Source organism: Camponotus floridanus, unplaced genomic scaffold (assembly GCF_003227725.1).
Source record: "Camponotus floridanus strain SB8 unplaced genomic scaffold, Cflo_v7.5 scaffold105, whole genome shotgun sequence".
Classification (NCBI taxonomy): Eukaryota; Metazoa; Arthropoda; class Insecta; order Hymenoptera; family Formicidae; genus Camponotus; species Camponotus floridanus.
In genome coordinates, this window is record NW_020229221.1 from 11,844 (window position 1) to 28,326 (window position 16,483).

General features: G+C 34.1%; 1 protein-coding gene across 1 annotated transcript in view; it reads left to right on the forward strand.

Annotated features, from left to right (window-relative positions):
• Positions 1-415: 415 nt before the first annotated feature.
• LOC105259379 (hemicentin-1) overlaps positions 416-16,483 on the forward strand; it is a 65,413-nt gene continuing 49,345 nt past the window's right edge. Inside the window, exons 1-2 of the mRNA XM_025411206.1 lie at positions 416-440; positions 5,709-5,917. Coding sequence (XP_025266991.1) covers positions 5,788-5,917 — 130 coding nt within the window. The 5' untranslated portion in view covers positions 416-440; positions 5,709-5,787. The remainder of the gene's footprint in view (positions 441-5,708; positions 5,918-16,483) is intronic.

A 16,483-nucleotide genomic window follows, 5' to 3' on the forward strand; every position in this document is an offset into this window, starting at 1 on the left:
CTGTTATTCCCAAAAGATACTTAATCTCGACGTAATCGCGACGATTGCCCGATAATTTGCTCTATATTTGCGACAATCGCCACTCGGTAACTAACAAAAGTGCGAGAACTTTTGAACCGTTAAATTCAAGAGTATAGCATAAACGTCGAATGCATAGATTGATAATGCATAGACGGTAAAAAAACTAACCAATCACGGGTCTAATACGAAGGGCCCAACAATATGGCGGTCTTCATACTCGACGCGTGATTGGTCAATATTTTACGTGATTTATGTATTGTTCGAAGATGCGAAAGCGCTCGTAGTAAGTGACGCGTTAACCAATTAATTCCTCGCTTTTCCGTAAGAGTGAGTGACGTCACCTTTTATCGCGCTTGCAAGCGTTCCTGCGCCCTGCCTGCACAATAATTCGAAGGGCCCATAATTACGACGAAATCGAAGTAAGTCATATTGTATTCTAGCTAAAGTTTAATTCGACATTCCCTGGTGTATCTTGTAGTATTTGACAGTGCGATTAGAATAAACATGAAAAAAGTCGTTTACATCGTGTTTTACACGGAGCCCGCCATTTTCCAAGTCTTGTTGATATTCAGTAACATGACACGACATGTTCGCGGATTTCAATATTAGAAGTCTCCGAAACGAGAAGGTAATTGTTATTCAATATCACGCATTTTCATTTAGCTGTGTTTATCCAATTAGTTTTCTATTGGAATATATATTTCTCGGAAACGTGCGTCCGATAGACATGTCTAAAGCACGCAGACGTAACTGTGTTTGTGTATGTTGCATCTCTCTGTCCCGCATCAATTCCGCCGACAGTCTCTTAGGATTTATTACAGTTTTTTATTAATAAATGCTTTGCGGTTCACGTGTTTTTTAAAGAAAAGAAGGTTTACGCGTTTGTGTGCATATGCGATACTGTGTCGCGCTAATTCCAGGAATAGACGTATAATAAGCCCCTTTCTTTTCTCGATCGGAAACAAATGAACGTGAACGGTATTGAATTAATATATCGAATAATGCTTGTGTAATGTTTTTCTCTCGCTAATGTATGTAATAATCATCCATCGATTGATAATAATCGGTTTGTGAATATTAAGTTTATTGAAAGTGAAATATCCGTTAATAATTTTTTCGCAATAATCTTTCGAAATTACTCGCGCGATTTCCGCGGGAAGAGATTCACAATGTGTATGCAAAAGTAAATAAGCTTGAAAAGTGTAATATTCGATCGCATAGCGCGTAAATTTGCACGCGATCGTAATCGAATGCATTTTCGCAATTTATCCGTATGTGTGTGTGACTGAATTTTCTTCGTGAAATTTTAAAGCAAATAAAAAATAATAGGGACATATTTGCAGGTGTGTAATTGTTGGTGAGTGAATTATTCCATAATTTTTCTTCCTCATTCCGCGCAAACATAACAAAACATGCTCGAAACAATTTCAAGCATGAAATTTAAAGGGAATTTAAAATTGTATTTTGTCCTTTTTGAGCGAGGATAAAAATGTATTTTCATAAAAAAGATAATTTCTCATTGCTATCATTACTGTTACATTATTTATTGCAGAAAAAAATAAACAATTAAATAAGAAATTAATAACAATTTTCGATAAAAATTTTTTTTCGAATTTTTTTTTAAATTCTTGCTTTTTTTTTTAATTAAATTATTTTGTATTTTTGAAGAGATACAAGAGGAAGAGGGAAGCTTACGAGTGATGTTTTTTAATCATTGAAATAGATTTCGTACAGAAAATTATGTAGATTAAATTTTGCGGTTATATTACGCAACTGTTACCCGCCTCGTGACACACATACTAATGACGGCGGGGAAAAGGGACGGTACGATTGAAAATAATGTTTACGATCGAAGTGCGCGTTTAAAAAAGAAAAACAAAGAGGGGAGAAAAAATAACAATGCGCGATGTTACGATATATTTTGCGCGTGCACGTCACGGCGCTGTTATTCGGGGTAACGCAAACAGATTTAAATGTTTCGTATGATTTTGCACCAGATTTTAATTACTCGTCACGTGCCGGCCATCAGGTCGTTTATGCAATGTCGACGATACGGCCAGACCATCGGACGGCTTTCCGAGTTGGTCGTGGAAAATGCGATGAGCGCGCTGGATAACGAAATTTCGTGATAGTTTCATCGACGCGCAACGTTGGCTTGACGTCTTAACCGAGTTAGTCCCGGTAGACAATAAAATTGCGTCCACCTAGTTTCCCTATCGCGATGTGATTTTTCCCCGAGTTGAATTTTTTTCTCTTATTATGAATTATATAGAAAACAAACAAATTATTCTTTATTTTAATATTTTCGACATAAAATAGAATTAATTATTGTATTGTATTTGTATTTGATTTGTAATTAATTATTCTTCTATTAATTATTTGTATTTCACATTGAGAATCTTATTAATTTCTAATTTTAATTATTCTCGTTATGCAATAAATTTAATTTAATATTAATCCCTCACTATGAATTAAAAATTACCTGCATATTAAAATAATATTCTTGTATAATAGATTCACTAATGTTATGAAAATGTTATATAAATTAAATTTTTATACATCTATATATAAATAATATTATTGTATATTATATAATATTATTGTATATATTATAAATAACATTATTATAATATTTGATATATTATAATATAATATTACAATAAAATATAAAATAATATAAAATAATTATAAGTAACAAAGTTATAAATAAAATTTGCAAACCAATCCAGTTAAATAGCTGTAATTAAATTGTATAACTAGAATAATAATTTAATCCTGTAATTTTCTGTTAATTCAGCTACAATCAAATTTCATATTAGATATATCTTTTAATTAATATAATTATTATATGATATTGTGTGTTGTATGTATATAATATTCCGTAAACAGATCTCCCCCCCCTCTCTCTCTTTCTCTCTCTTTCTCTCTCTCTCTCTCTTTGAAACGTTATAAGTAGATTAGCGATAACTGTAATACTATATAATACTTTATATTTTGACGCCGTGCTGCTTAACATGCGACTCTCGCCCTACCTACATTATTGTCCACTTCCTTTTATAGAAAAACAGAAATATCGTATAACGCTCTGAAATATTTTCTCGATTTTAAAACCTTTTCAAATGTTACAATATATCAAAAAGTTCGTCACGCAGTAACTCTAGAATTCGATCTTAAAAGGCAGAAAAATAGCAACGATATGTAAGCGGATTCGCTCTTTCAAATTCCGCGGAGATACGCGTTTATTCGAGGCGCTAAGTGGAAGATATCTCGATTTTCCAACAATACAATCGTGCAAGTAGAGAATATAAATGATGTGAATTTGCGACTTGCGTTCGAAATGCTAATAAATAAATTATTATACAAAACTAACAACATGAAATATATTTATATTTGACTGCGACGAGTTCTATCTGTTATTTATCGGCACGTTATCTGCAAGAAAATTTATAGAATATTGTCAAATTTTTCAATTGTTTGTTCCAATAATGAGATTCTAACATCAAAAATATGATCAGTAAATGCAGTCAGTTTGACAGTGAAAATATTTATTGATCTTTGAATGTGAAATATAAAATCATTTATGAAATATTTAATATTCAACAAATTCACTTTTATATTTTACGATTTGTGACTGACTGAAATCGGCAAATATTCGTAAATTTAAAACCATAGATTCCGCGTGTCACACATGTCATGTAAATCATTAGACAGTAATTAAGGGCAAAAGAGAGTGCAATCGTGCGAAACAAAATCAATTATGGCGGTATAATTATTACAATTTAATAGCGTTCACAGCTTGAAATAATGATTGCCCGCGGTAACGATCATTGGAGGAACTTTAATTATGTGCCAATTACATCGGCCATGCTGATAACGCACCGGGGCTAGAACGCGATTTAAACTATGCGGCGCGAAATCCCTTGTGGATTTTAATTTATTCCTTCGTGACGACTGATGAATTCACCCGCGACCACCAGCCGCGATAAAACAATGCTGATAAACATTTAATCGAAATTATTGCGGTAATGATATTTGCCATTATATATAACTAGCCGTTTGATATCATATATTTTTCAAAATCAAATATCGAATTACTCAAGTGACAATTCACGAGTGCAACACATACTGCACACTGATGATCTGCCAATGGATATCGTCGAAATGTCGTTTCACCGAGTTGGCTTCGCAATTTTTTGCCATTAAATCAGAAGCGAACGATCAGAATTTCGATATTCACTACGGAAACGTCGGCTGACGACGAGCAATCCGATGATATGAGAGGACATTTTTTCGTTAATTTATCTACTGTCTCACATATTGCTTTCGTACATTTCGCTTTTTAAATGTATTTTTCTGAATATTAAATAGAATTAAATTTCCACTGAAATAATGTCATTTCAAATTAATCAATTATATTATATAATATAACATTATTATTTATTATCTCTTCTAAAGGTTTCATTTGCCGGAAAATTCCAAATAATATTTTCCATATGCAAAAACTGAATATTCTTCAATATTCTTCAATTTTCGTTCAGAAAATAAATAAACCTACAAGAAATCTGTCAAAAAATAATACGTTAAAAATAGATCATTCTCTTGTCAATACTTGTTTTATTTTTAATGTACGTCTCATCTTTGTCAGAGGCCGATATCTTTACACATAATTTTTTAAATACTTTTTAAATACTTTCGTTATATCGATTTAAGTTAAAATTTTCAACAACGCTTGTCTTTGCTAAAAAAACTCTCGCAATACAAACACGAAAACTTTATTATATGATAGGATCACGCAGGGAAAGAGAGAGAGAGAGAGAGAGAGAGAGAGAGAGAAGAAAAAGAGAGAGAAAGAAAAGTTTGCAGTTCGATAAAAAACCAACGATGCGACATTGTGGCAACAGAAAAATCTCTGTTTTACAAGAATCGGTTTTGCTTCCGTTTCGCTTGTTCAATGTAAACATTCGCTATGTTTTGGTTGTATAACAATTTTCGTAACAAGTATTAAACGTGTTTTATCTACCGTGAAATTATCCTAGCTATAATTCAACGAGGCTACATCGCGCTTTTTTTCAGGTAAATATTTTTATGCGTGCTTATTATTGCGCGCGACACATATCGTAAACTGTACGATACAATATTTCGAAAAATCTGTCTGTTGGATTATGTACATGACTAGACAGTTAACTGCATCATAAAATATTTTCTTGTGCAAGATAGTTCATACAATCTAATTTTTTTACGAGACCTATGTTTTTTTAACGTTATTACAGAATTGTTTAACTCGATGCGTGTGAATTTTATTTACATTTTTGAATTCCAACGAAATTTAATCCTTCAGTTCGTATCTCTAAAATGTGAATTATCACATTATTATTATTATCATCATAATCGGATATTAAATTAATTTGCGCATTACGTATTTTAATATTAATATGAAAAAGCGAAAGGATAATAATTCATTTTTGATATTAATTCGATCTGCTATTAAAATACTTTTGATATTCGTGATACCGCAAGCTTCCTTTTATTAGGAAACAAGAGAGGAGAAGAGATTACGCGTCCATTATAAGCACATCCATGATTGAATAGATTATACATTGTCCAGAGAAGATTAACGTAACACGATAGTTCATAGCTGATGCTCAATTAAATTACTAATTTAATTTTAATTTGATTTTTTGTTGCAGCATCGATGCTAGAGGCCGAGAATTCGGTATTGCCGAAAGATGGTCGGACAATAATGTGTTCTCGCATCGCGCATATTTCATGTTGGATAAAAAACCAGCGCTGTTGGGCATCGAAAATATCAGAGAAGAGGACGCCGGAATTTACAGATGCCGCGTTGATTTTCAAATCGGCCAAACAAGGAACTCTAAAGTCAATTTAACAGTAATCGGTAAGTTTTTATTTTCATTATCAGTTTGTTAAGAAAGAAAATATTATAAAATGTAAAAAGTTGTTTGCTTCAAAATATTCATCCAGAAATGTTGTGTACAATACGTTCAATCGATAGATCGCTAAACCAATATAATTATTCGTAAACGGTTCTCCTAGTTATTGATTCAATTAGATTTGTCCAATCAATTAGCCGGACTTTACACCCTCTCGCGCGATTACAAGGTTTTTGCAATAGTCGTCGCGTTCAAAGATACAGAATAGCTCGAAATCACGTTTTACAAGGGATAGTAACATAAATCCAAGATGGAAATTGGAAAGTTTTTGCAACTCTTTACGTCAGATACATGTTGATATTTTGTAAACAGGACAAAATCTTAAATTAGCTTAGTAATTCTATTTTGGATTTATGTTGTTATTATCTGAAACGCGATAAATTCCTCGTTTAGCTCCTTATTTTTACTTATAGTAATGAGGAAGTATTCCAAGAGGATCGTTTCAAGTAAGCGAAGCCAATTGTAACTTTGTCGGAGTTTCTCCCTGTACATAATTATGTCTCTCATTAATATCTAATTAGCCGCTCGAGCGCTCAGTCACTCGATGTATATTACGATTATGCTAAAAATGACATGAAAGTTTTACAGCCTTCGTATAAAGTATTGCCTTGAAGTTACGTGTCATCGTACTTTTGCAACTTTATTCTTGTAAAACTTATATTACTTATATATAAGAGCATAAGATTGATAACGTCGATTTGAGGTTTATTCCCCAAAATCACCACAAAAAAGATTTTTAAAATTAAAGCCGTTTAATATATTTGATAAAATGCGTAAAATAGCGGCTATGAATCAAGTTATAAACATGCATACAAATAATAATTAATTTTACAACGATAAAATTATTTTATATAATTTTTGCAAAAATTATATATAATGTTAGCTAAGAAAATATTTACATAAGTTATTTTAAATATTAATCATTAAAATTTTTTCATTAATTCTCTCTATTTACGCAGTTCTATATATTTTTCAAGCTTTTAAGCTCTAGTAAAACTTTTTAATGAAACTTTAATTTTTGTATTTTTACACTAAAAATGTAATTTAAATGAGTGAGTTTAAAAAAAAGTCTTCTTATTCGACTCAAATTAAATCGTAAACTCTGATAAAAATACTAATTAAAAGTCAGTATTTTTAAAACTTATTCTTTTTTAAACTATATTTTAACGTTACGCCTCATTTCCATTGTCGTTAGACGTGACAGGCATTTTCAGTGCGCCAACAATAGAATCGTAAAACGACGATTAAAGCAATATAATAAATTCGAAATAAAGTAAACGATCATTGGGGCGAAACGAACATACGAGGAATAAAAGAAAAAAAATGAGAGAAAGAGAGAGAGGTGACAGAACATAAGCCAAGAGGAAAAAAAGAATCCAATTAACAATCCTGTTGAAAAGTTATGGAAACGCCAACAGATGAACGTGCGTCACTTCTCGGATTCGCCGTTGGCTGGCATGCGCCAAGGAATTTTTCCCGCTGGATAATTAGCTTCTCCTGGGTTCCCTCCTGACTCACTGACATTTCGCACATCCCTGCTAGGAGCCATGCTTATTCGTAGACACTTCAGCCGTTGGTAAAGCTTTTCCAGATGAATGCCAATTAACGTGCCTTTACTCCCATCGCGCTTTCGCCAGCAAAATTGCACATTGCTATCTTTTGCTCTTTTTCCCGTACAACATAATGTATGGAATGCCTCAACAGTGATGGTATATCTCTTTTATGATTCTTGGAAAAATATATAATCAATTTTATACAATCTATTCTACAGATTGTTTAATTCTTTATTTTTTAATAATAATTTTAAAATACTAACAGAGATGAAAAATATCTTAAAGAAAGTTTGAAATTGTAACTATCTCTTCTATATTTATTTTTAAATTTTCATAATTTTTTCGTTTTATATTTTATAAAGATTTGAAAAAAAATATATATATAATATATTTAAATAATTTTTAACGGAATAAAAAACAAACGTTGAAACAATAATAATTATCAAAGATATATAATCATGATAAATTAAATTCTATTATAACTTTCAGTGCAGTTATTCGACTGAACACAACCATTTAGTTTTGAGATTTATTGTAAAATAGAACTTTAAACTATAATATTTCACAGTTTAATTGCTAACAATAATCCTCAAAAAGGCAGTAATGAGAACAACGATATTTATGCATATACATAACATAGTTATTAACTACGATGAACAACGAGTGCTCACGATGTAGGAGAGAGAAATTAAGCAAGGTGCAATTAAATATCTCGCATTCGAATTTATTAAATCGCACTTCTTTATGTCCGAGTTCATTTATTTGCGCTTTCTCATCAGACTCAAACACGGAAAAGCATGTGCACCAAATAAACGAAGAGAAACAAGATAAAAGTGTTCGAAAAGCACTCGAATCAGACGCACGAGAATAAGAATAGTTAATGAACGAGGATAAGGGGGCAACTCGATAATTGATAGCGACATTTTTTTTTTACAAATATAATTTTATTTAAAAAATATGAATATTTAAATCTTTATTTCTAAAACAAATTTTTGATCTTACGAAAGATAAAATTGTAATTAAATTTTTTCAATTTTAAAATAGTAATGTATAATGAAATATTTTTATTGATAAAAAAATATATTTTATTTAAAAGTGAAAATATAATTTAACATGGTGTTGTGAAAATTTGACATGGATAAGCTTTGAAAGAAATTCTTTTTGTCAATGCCACAAACATTCGTAAAAATATCCAACTTACCATATTTTTCGCCAAGGATACCGGTACCTGTATCACAACAAGTCGCTATATCGAGAAACTTTGTATTTGACAGTGGTTTTTAGTAAAAAAATAAAAAGAATAGAGAAAAGAGTGAAAAGTTTTGTACAGTCAACGGGCAGCAGACCTTTGGCTTGAAGTTAAAGCTTCGGTAAACGAGGGCATTTATCGTACCAAGACGGTGCGACGGTTCCCGTTTCGGCCGAACGAGAAATACAAGGTATTCCAGTTCCGAAAGTATAGAATGTAATTCGATAAATTTTCCGCGAGATAGCAATGATTTTCAGAGCGCCATACCTCGCAATTTCTGTCGGCCAATATTGACATTTCAATGCGGATAATACGCATATGCGAGTAGACATAAATTTTGTACATTTTATAATTTTGCAAATTATTGACAACGTATTATTGGGAAATATTTGCAAATATTTTATCACATATTCTTTAGTAATTATTGAATTAATATCTCGGATTAATCAATTATTGAATTATTATATAATAATATATAATTTAATTATCACATGGTGAAACAAAAACGAGTTTCCTCGTATTTAATTTTATTATAATTACGTATCAATTTCAAAATTGGCTCTCTCTTTGTGATAAAAAAAAACAATTCGAATAAAGTATCTAAAAAGCCGGACACCGTTCAATGTATATTTATCAGTTTTCGTTTAAACAGAGATATTATATCATGCTTTAGGATTTTATAAAATACGAGCGAAGTAAAGATAAGGTGGTTCCCAAGTAACAACGGGGGAACCAGAAATCGTTGCAAAAACTCTAAAGAAATGGCGGCTCTTCGCATTAAGACTTCCTCGAAGTCGAGGTACAGAGAACGAGCGCATTTATCTTCTTGAACTGTTGTTTCTTTAAAATAAGGGAAGAAAGGAGCGGAAAAAGCTGCGAGAGCAGTTTCTTTTTACTCTAAAAAGAGATTATACATAACTTGATAATATAATAATAATATCTTCGTTTGCGGAACTGTCGTTGAGTTTTGTGATATATTCAACTTTGTAATCATGATAATCAAAAGCTTGTATAAAGGAAACTGCTGCACTGTTTCCTCGAGGTGAGAATGCAGTTTCTTCATTCTGTGAGTGTTTTCCTCACGTTTATGATGTGACGATGTAACACACGAATCCCATGTAAAGTGATGTTGTCTCATCTCACGTCTCTTCGCGCTATCTGATATCGTCGAGCCATGGAAACTCCATTTCCGACACCCGACAGTCGTTGCACATTCAACAATAAACATGGGGAAGGCTCTGTTTATATCACCATCAAGGAAAATATTCTGTTTCAAGTGCGAGGTATAGTGTCTCCATCGCCGCTTGTGCATTATGATTAATGCACGCCGACTATTTAAGAGTTTGTTGTGTGCTCGCGTCCTGATTAACGAGCAGTTTACTTACCGCGATGCTTTGTCATAGTTAAGTAAAATGGTTGCAGACGAGGAAACATGGAGAAAAAGGAGCCAATCTAAAATTTTGATTTAGTGAAATAAGAGAGTTTGTACGAAATTGGCATTTTATTTTTTAAGTTTTCGACTGTCATTCTTTGTTATAGAGATAAAGCAATTTTTATTCAAATAAATTTGCATAAAATCCTACGTAACAATTATACATAAAATTACAATAAAGCGACAAGATTTACTGATTGATAAACTTTGAAAAAAATTGTGATTAACAATGTTAAAATGATATCGCGAATATACGATACAATTGCTATGTTTAAATTATCGCATGAATAGTTTTGCAAAATAAACATCTGAATAACGAGACATAAAATTATCTTTTCACGGAAAAACAATTTTCATTTTTAGACGTTTTCTTATAGTTGGAATTTTCGGACGATATGTTATTCGCTTTGACGCGCTAAACAAAAGAAGGAAAGCTGCAACATGCTCTCTTCCGGTGTAAAAGAGGGGAACTGTGTTATTTGGCATGTTTTTAGATGTGGAAGAACTTGTACGTTTTGCAGGGATATCCGTCACGATTTCCGCTACAGAATGTTGGTGTCAATATCACTGGTGTTCGACTTCCGATATTGGAGCAACAGTGTGACCAATTCTTCTCTGTTCGGTTACGTAAACCAGTGCAGAGTATTGAGTTCGGTGCAAAACAACAGACGTAATGTCGGATCGACAGCCAGTCGATACGCGATAGCACCACTCGACTCGTGTAAATCCGTTATAAGTTCACTCGGCCGCGTATTCTTAGGACCCTCGGTTTATTGGAAACCGTAGGTCGGCACGAATGAATGTGAAAAAAAAGAGAAGTGCCGATGAAACGTGTTAGTCTCGGAAGTTATATTTACTCGAATCAACTCTCTTTTCGATAAGCGGATGGAATTACGTAGAGCCGGACGAAATAAAAACCAGTCAAGTGCGGAAGTATAAACTTTTCAGTGGAAGCAAGAAACATTTTATCCCTGTAAAATCCGACGTCATATCCGGGGGAGGTCTTTTAAGGAAATAATATCTTGAAAGCTCCCAGAGACACAAAGGAAGCGGTGGTGGATCGTATCTGGCGCGCCATGCGATAAAGAGATAATACATAACAATCAGTTTTAGCCAGCTTCAAAATCGGGATAAATTTAAGTACGATTATTTCCCTTATAATCCGTGAATTTTCAACGAGAATAATTATTTTCAAGATTATATTCGCTTGCGTTTTACCCAGGTTCCTTCCTCTCTCGTTTCTCCTCTTTCTCTCTCTCTCTCTCTTAGATTTTAATGAATGCGACCGCCATTAAAATCTGAAAATGTATATACATTGAGCTATAATGATCGGGATAAAAATTAACAGCGGCCATAATCGTAAAGAATGAAACTAAAATAATAATAATTTTAAAGCGGATTATAAGACTTCTCTTCCAGCCTGAGCCACCTTTTTCGTTAAAGCCCATATTCGACCCTTTTTTCCTTTTATACATATACATATATATATGCAAGCATATATTTTGGAGACGCGTTATTCGAATAATTACGACAAAAGTCACAAGTATTCGCTGCAACGTTGTAATCATCATTACAGATTAGCATCTTAAAACAATTATTTATATAAAAACATATAATAAAACAATATGATACAATAACAGTTAACATATAATAACGTTGTTGATTAATTATACATTGATTACACATGCATAATTATATAGAAAATTAATATTTGTGTCATAACAATCGCGGATTATACGCGAATCAGTTTAAATATTAAAATATGATGGGTAGAGATCAGCAAAGATCTAGCAAATTCTTCCCAAGACATTCTATATAATTCCCGGAAGACGGAAACTTACCTTACGTCACTGAATACGTTCGATTTGCTCGAAAGTTACGAATGGAGATCCACCCGGGGAGGCCCAAAGTTTTCAGTATCCCTGCTCTTGCTCAGATTGTTCTCCTGAAAGGTAATTGATCTGGATTTGCCCGCTCGCGCCTTTCCCGCGAACTTTTAATAGTATTTTACTTCTAAGCTCGCGCGCACACACATACGCACACGCACATGTCGCTTCGCCGCAGGGCGACTGATGTGATCCACTTCAATGCGAATAAGATTCCGTCGATCGGAGGCCCGCGGGAACTTTTTTCCTCCGTACTAAGGGAAGTTTCTTCTCAAGCAAGAATTGCCGAAATTTTCTTGCTTACTCACTTACGTCGTAAATGCGACTTTAATGTCGCGGATTTGTGCGGTGAGTGGATCGTTATGCTATGTGCGTCGACATGGCGCGGGTTTCTCAAGACATCTTTACCGGGTGAGTATTTTACCGTGTTCCGTTTCACGCCATTCTCCGACGATGTAAAAAAGGTTGGGAGACGCAATAACTTCCCGCAAAATATCTTTATTAAAGTCCCGAACTGAATGTGGTGCGTGCGCGCTGACGGCGGTCTTGTAAAGCGTATGAGACACCGTCTTGCCGTGAGGCTGTTACTTTCCGCCGTTACTTTGTAGCGAAATTACTATACTTCATCGCTGCACACACAGCAGTATCTCATGTTACTTTTGGACCTGCGATGCGGAGATGAATTGAAACGGAACGGACAAGATAGATGTCGAAAGTGCGCGCATAAATTTTACGGTGCTGCTGGTGCCGCTGAAGTTCTTAAACTAGAGAGATGCGTAACTTTCAATGAAAGGATTGCTCTACATATAAAGCTTGGGAATTCTTTTTTTTTATTATCTCTAGATTGTGCGGTAAACATTCATTTGCGAAGAGAGAGAGAGAGAGAGAGAACGAAAAAGAAAAATTCAGCAGATGAAACTCGAGCTGCCTCGTATAGTTTGAATTCGAGATCCATTTTCCATGATACCAAAATTTCCTGAATGATATATAAGCTGCTTTCCCCTATGGTGCAAAAAACTCTCTCGAGCAGACTGCGTAATTTTTCTTTTTTTTTTTTCAAAAATTTAATCAAAGATTTAATTAAATCTAACGAATTTTCATGATATTTTTTATTTGTTACATCTATTCTCTTGTAATATTTTCCTCTTTTTAATATGACTAATTTAATAATGATGATATTAAATTATTACGAATGTAGAACAATATAAAAATACGGCACGATCACGGAAAACATTAATCCATTTCAGAAATTGAAAACTGTCAGCGTGCACTTGTTCGCGTACGTGCGTGCGAGATAAACGTGCACGGAAGTAAATACGAGCAGAGGAGAGCAATCAAGTTTTTAGTTTCTACTGTTTGTTGGCACTGCGTTGCAAACAGGTTCGTAAATATAACCCCGCCACACGGGACGCGGAACAAATTAGTTAGACGAAGTTAATTGTCGCGGTGCTTGGCATTAAACGTCCGTTTATTTTATGGAATTGAACGTTACGATAGAAACGCAATGCGCGCACAATGAAAAATTGCAGGTTCGCGGAGCGCGCGCTTATCGTCATAAGTCTTCCGGAGTTTACCCAACTTGGAGTTTCCTTCTGCTATTTCTACGAATCATTTCTTTGCCGCATTTGTTACTCGGAAATATTAGCTTTTTGCGCACCACTCGCCCGATTGTCTGCTTGATGAATCGACTCGCGGTGGAATACAACACGATCTAGAAGTTGCACATTTCCTTTCGATTCGACCACTATTGTTCGGTGAATTTTTGTGTCGATCTTTCTACCGCCAAGATTCGATTGAAAAAGTATGTGATTGGAAGGTAGATATATTCTTGATTAAACCGCAGATTGAAATTCCGTCAAAATAATGTGTACTTAGAAATGACTAAAAGATACAATTTTATAATTTATTTATGCTTTGTTTACGTCTTTGCGTGGGCGTATAAAAGATATATTTGTCAAAATAATGTGTTACTTATAGCCTTTTATCTCGGAAAAAAAAACACGATTTATGTAGCATTCTGTATAGAACAGTCGTAGTTCAATATGTGCTATCAACGAAGATATTACCCAGACATAAACATCCAAGTACCGCACACTGCGTCGTAAAACAACGCAATCGCACTATCTCAAAAACGGAGTCGTAAACTCCGGCTATTTTACATCCGCCAGATTTGAGAAACGTTTGACTTTTGTCTTAAAAAGCGACTAAAATCGATTGACCCCGAACGAGAATACGTGTTCGAATAAATAGACTTTTTCAGAGAGACCGGTATTTTTTCTTTTCCCTCTCATTTTGGAACGTGAATAAACGTTAAGCGACTCCGAGAAGACTCCTTCGAGTTGATGAAGCTCACAGTGCTTCTCAGTGCCAAGACAATAACAGTATACGGTCGGATGTAATGGAACATAAAGAAAAGCGTGCAGCAACGTACGAAGCGATCTCGGATGGTCCGGCCAATCTCGCTACTGCGAGAGCGCCTGAAAACGACGTTCAAATTCTGTTGCACGTAATGTTGCGAGGCCTTAATCGTTTTGATTCGACCTTTCCACCATTCTAGTAAATACACAGACGAGTCAGAAATCGCAATACTTTGGCACTGGGAACGTGACGACGCTTTTATCGAATCTACACCTCTACCAATTCTTTCTCTTTCTCTCCCTCTCTCTTCTTTCTCTCTCGGAAATAGGAAAATAAAGAAAATAATTGCTTGGGGTTTCTCATTCCTTATTCCATTCTTTTTCAACCCTTCGTCTCGCTTTTTCGTCCTAGATGTCCTCCATTATCTTGAAAAACCGAAGGATTCGAGAGGGAGAAAGAGAGAGAGCGCCGGAAACAGCATCCGGAAGACTAATCGACGCGCTCAAGATCGGTTAAGTAGAGAACTAGAGAGTAAACGGATGCCTCCGTACACTCTGATGTTAATTTCAGCGAGGAGAATCGGCGAAGAAGGAATGACGGTATTGGAAACTCTCGGCAAATTATATCGGCGAGGCGCTCGGCTTTTCAAGTCGTTTTTCTGCAAGTCTTACGGGAAACGCGATCGGACAGAGGCGGCGGTACGCGCGAAAGTCATTAAAGGAATATACTTATTCGCTGCTGGCCAACGAAGAACAGAATTATCGATCGCCGCGAAGCAGCAAAAGCACTTACGTGTATCACGTTTCTCACAAGAAATTCCATTTAGAAATTCTTAGGTTGTAAGTATAGCGCAACCCTGATTTAAAAACGACACGAAGAATACATTATATCAAAGAGGGCGAATTCGCTAAAATTACATAACGTTATCGAATAGCAATCGATGTTTTATTTATATTATTTTTGAAACGCGATTTTGTAATGCGATATTTTATAGGAAATCGACAAAAATATAAAAATTCGTTAATTTTGTGTTGTATCTCTTATTGATTGGTATTAACTCTGCTTTTATCCGTATCATGTTTTTATTCGTTTGTGACATTATGAAGACTTATGAATAAATCAATGACAAGAAATATAATCGTCGAGAAACAAATGTATTTTCGAAAATCGAGAATTGAAGTCGAGCGTGAATATTGTCGTGCATCGCGAATGACATTGTGCATTCAATCGCAATATGTAAAATAGATTTCTTATCGCGAAGTTTCGTAAGTGAATCCATCAAAACTTTTATAAAAGTTCCGGCAAGACTGATGAGTTTCTCTCCCGTATCGACCTACCTCAATGCCGATTCTATCTAAGCGCTCCATAGGATTAACCGAGTAGAAATCTGAAACATTCAACGAAGAAACTTTTCGGACGTCTCTTGCCGTAGGAGATTTACGTACATAGCCGGAATATCAACGACGGAATTGAATTCCTCGTTATATCGATTGCTAAACTGCATGAACTGCTCTCCATGCATTTGTAATTAAACGAAATTATAGTAATATATTATTACTAATAATGACAAAAGCGAGGCTAGGTATTATAATATAGATATTATATTATATATGATCGTTATAATAAATATTGTATTGAGAGTTTTACCAGAGAAGGGCGTATTCCCAATTTTAATACCAAATTACAATATCAAAATTAAAAATTAATATTTTACACATCTTACAAAAATATATCTATTTTCTTACCCAAAATGTATGAAAATTGCATTCCTATGTGTAAAATTCGGATTTAAAAAAATTTTTTCTTCATTCTTGTAAAATTGCTTACGTCTTTCTATGACAAAATCTTCGTTGTTATATTCTAATCTTTGTTTTTAAAATAAACGTACATTATGGTACATATACATTAAAATTCCAAATGACAAATGAATAAAGTCGTGATAAATCAAAGCACGTCGGCTTATTTCCGCGAGAAACAAAAATTTCAAACGGACATGTTGCGTAAAAAACGATGTCGATTTTTCAATGGTAAAA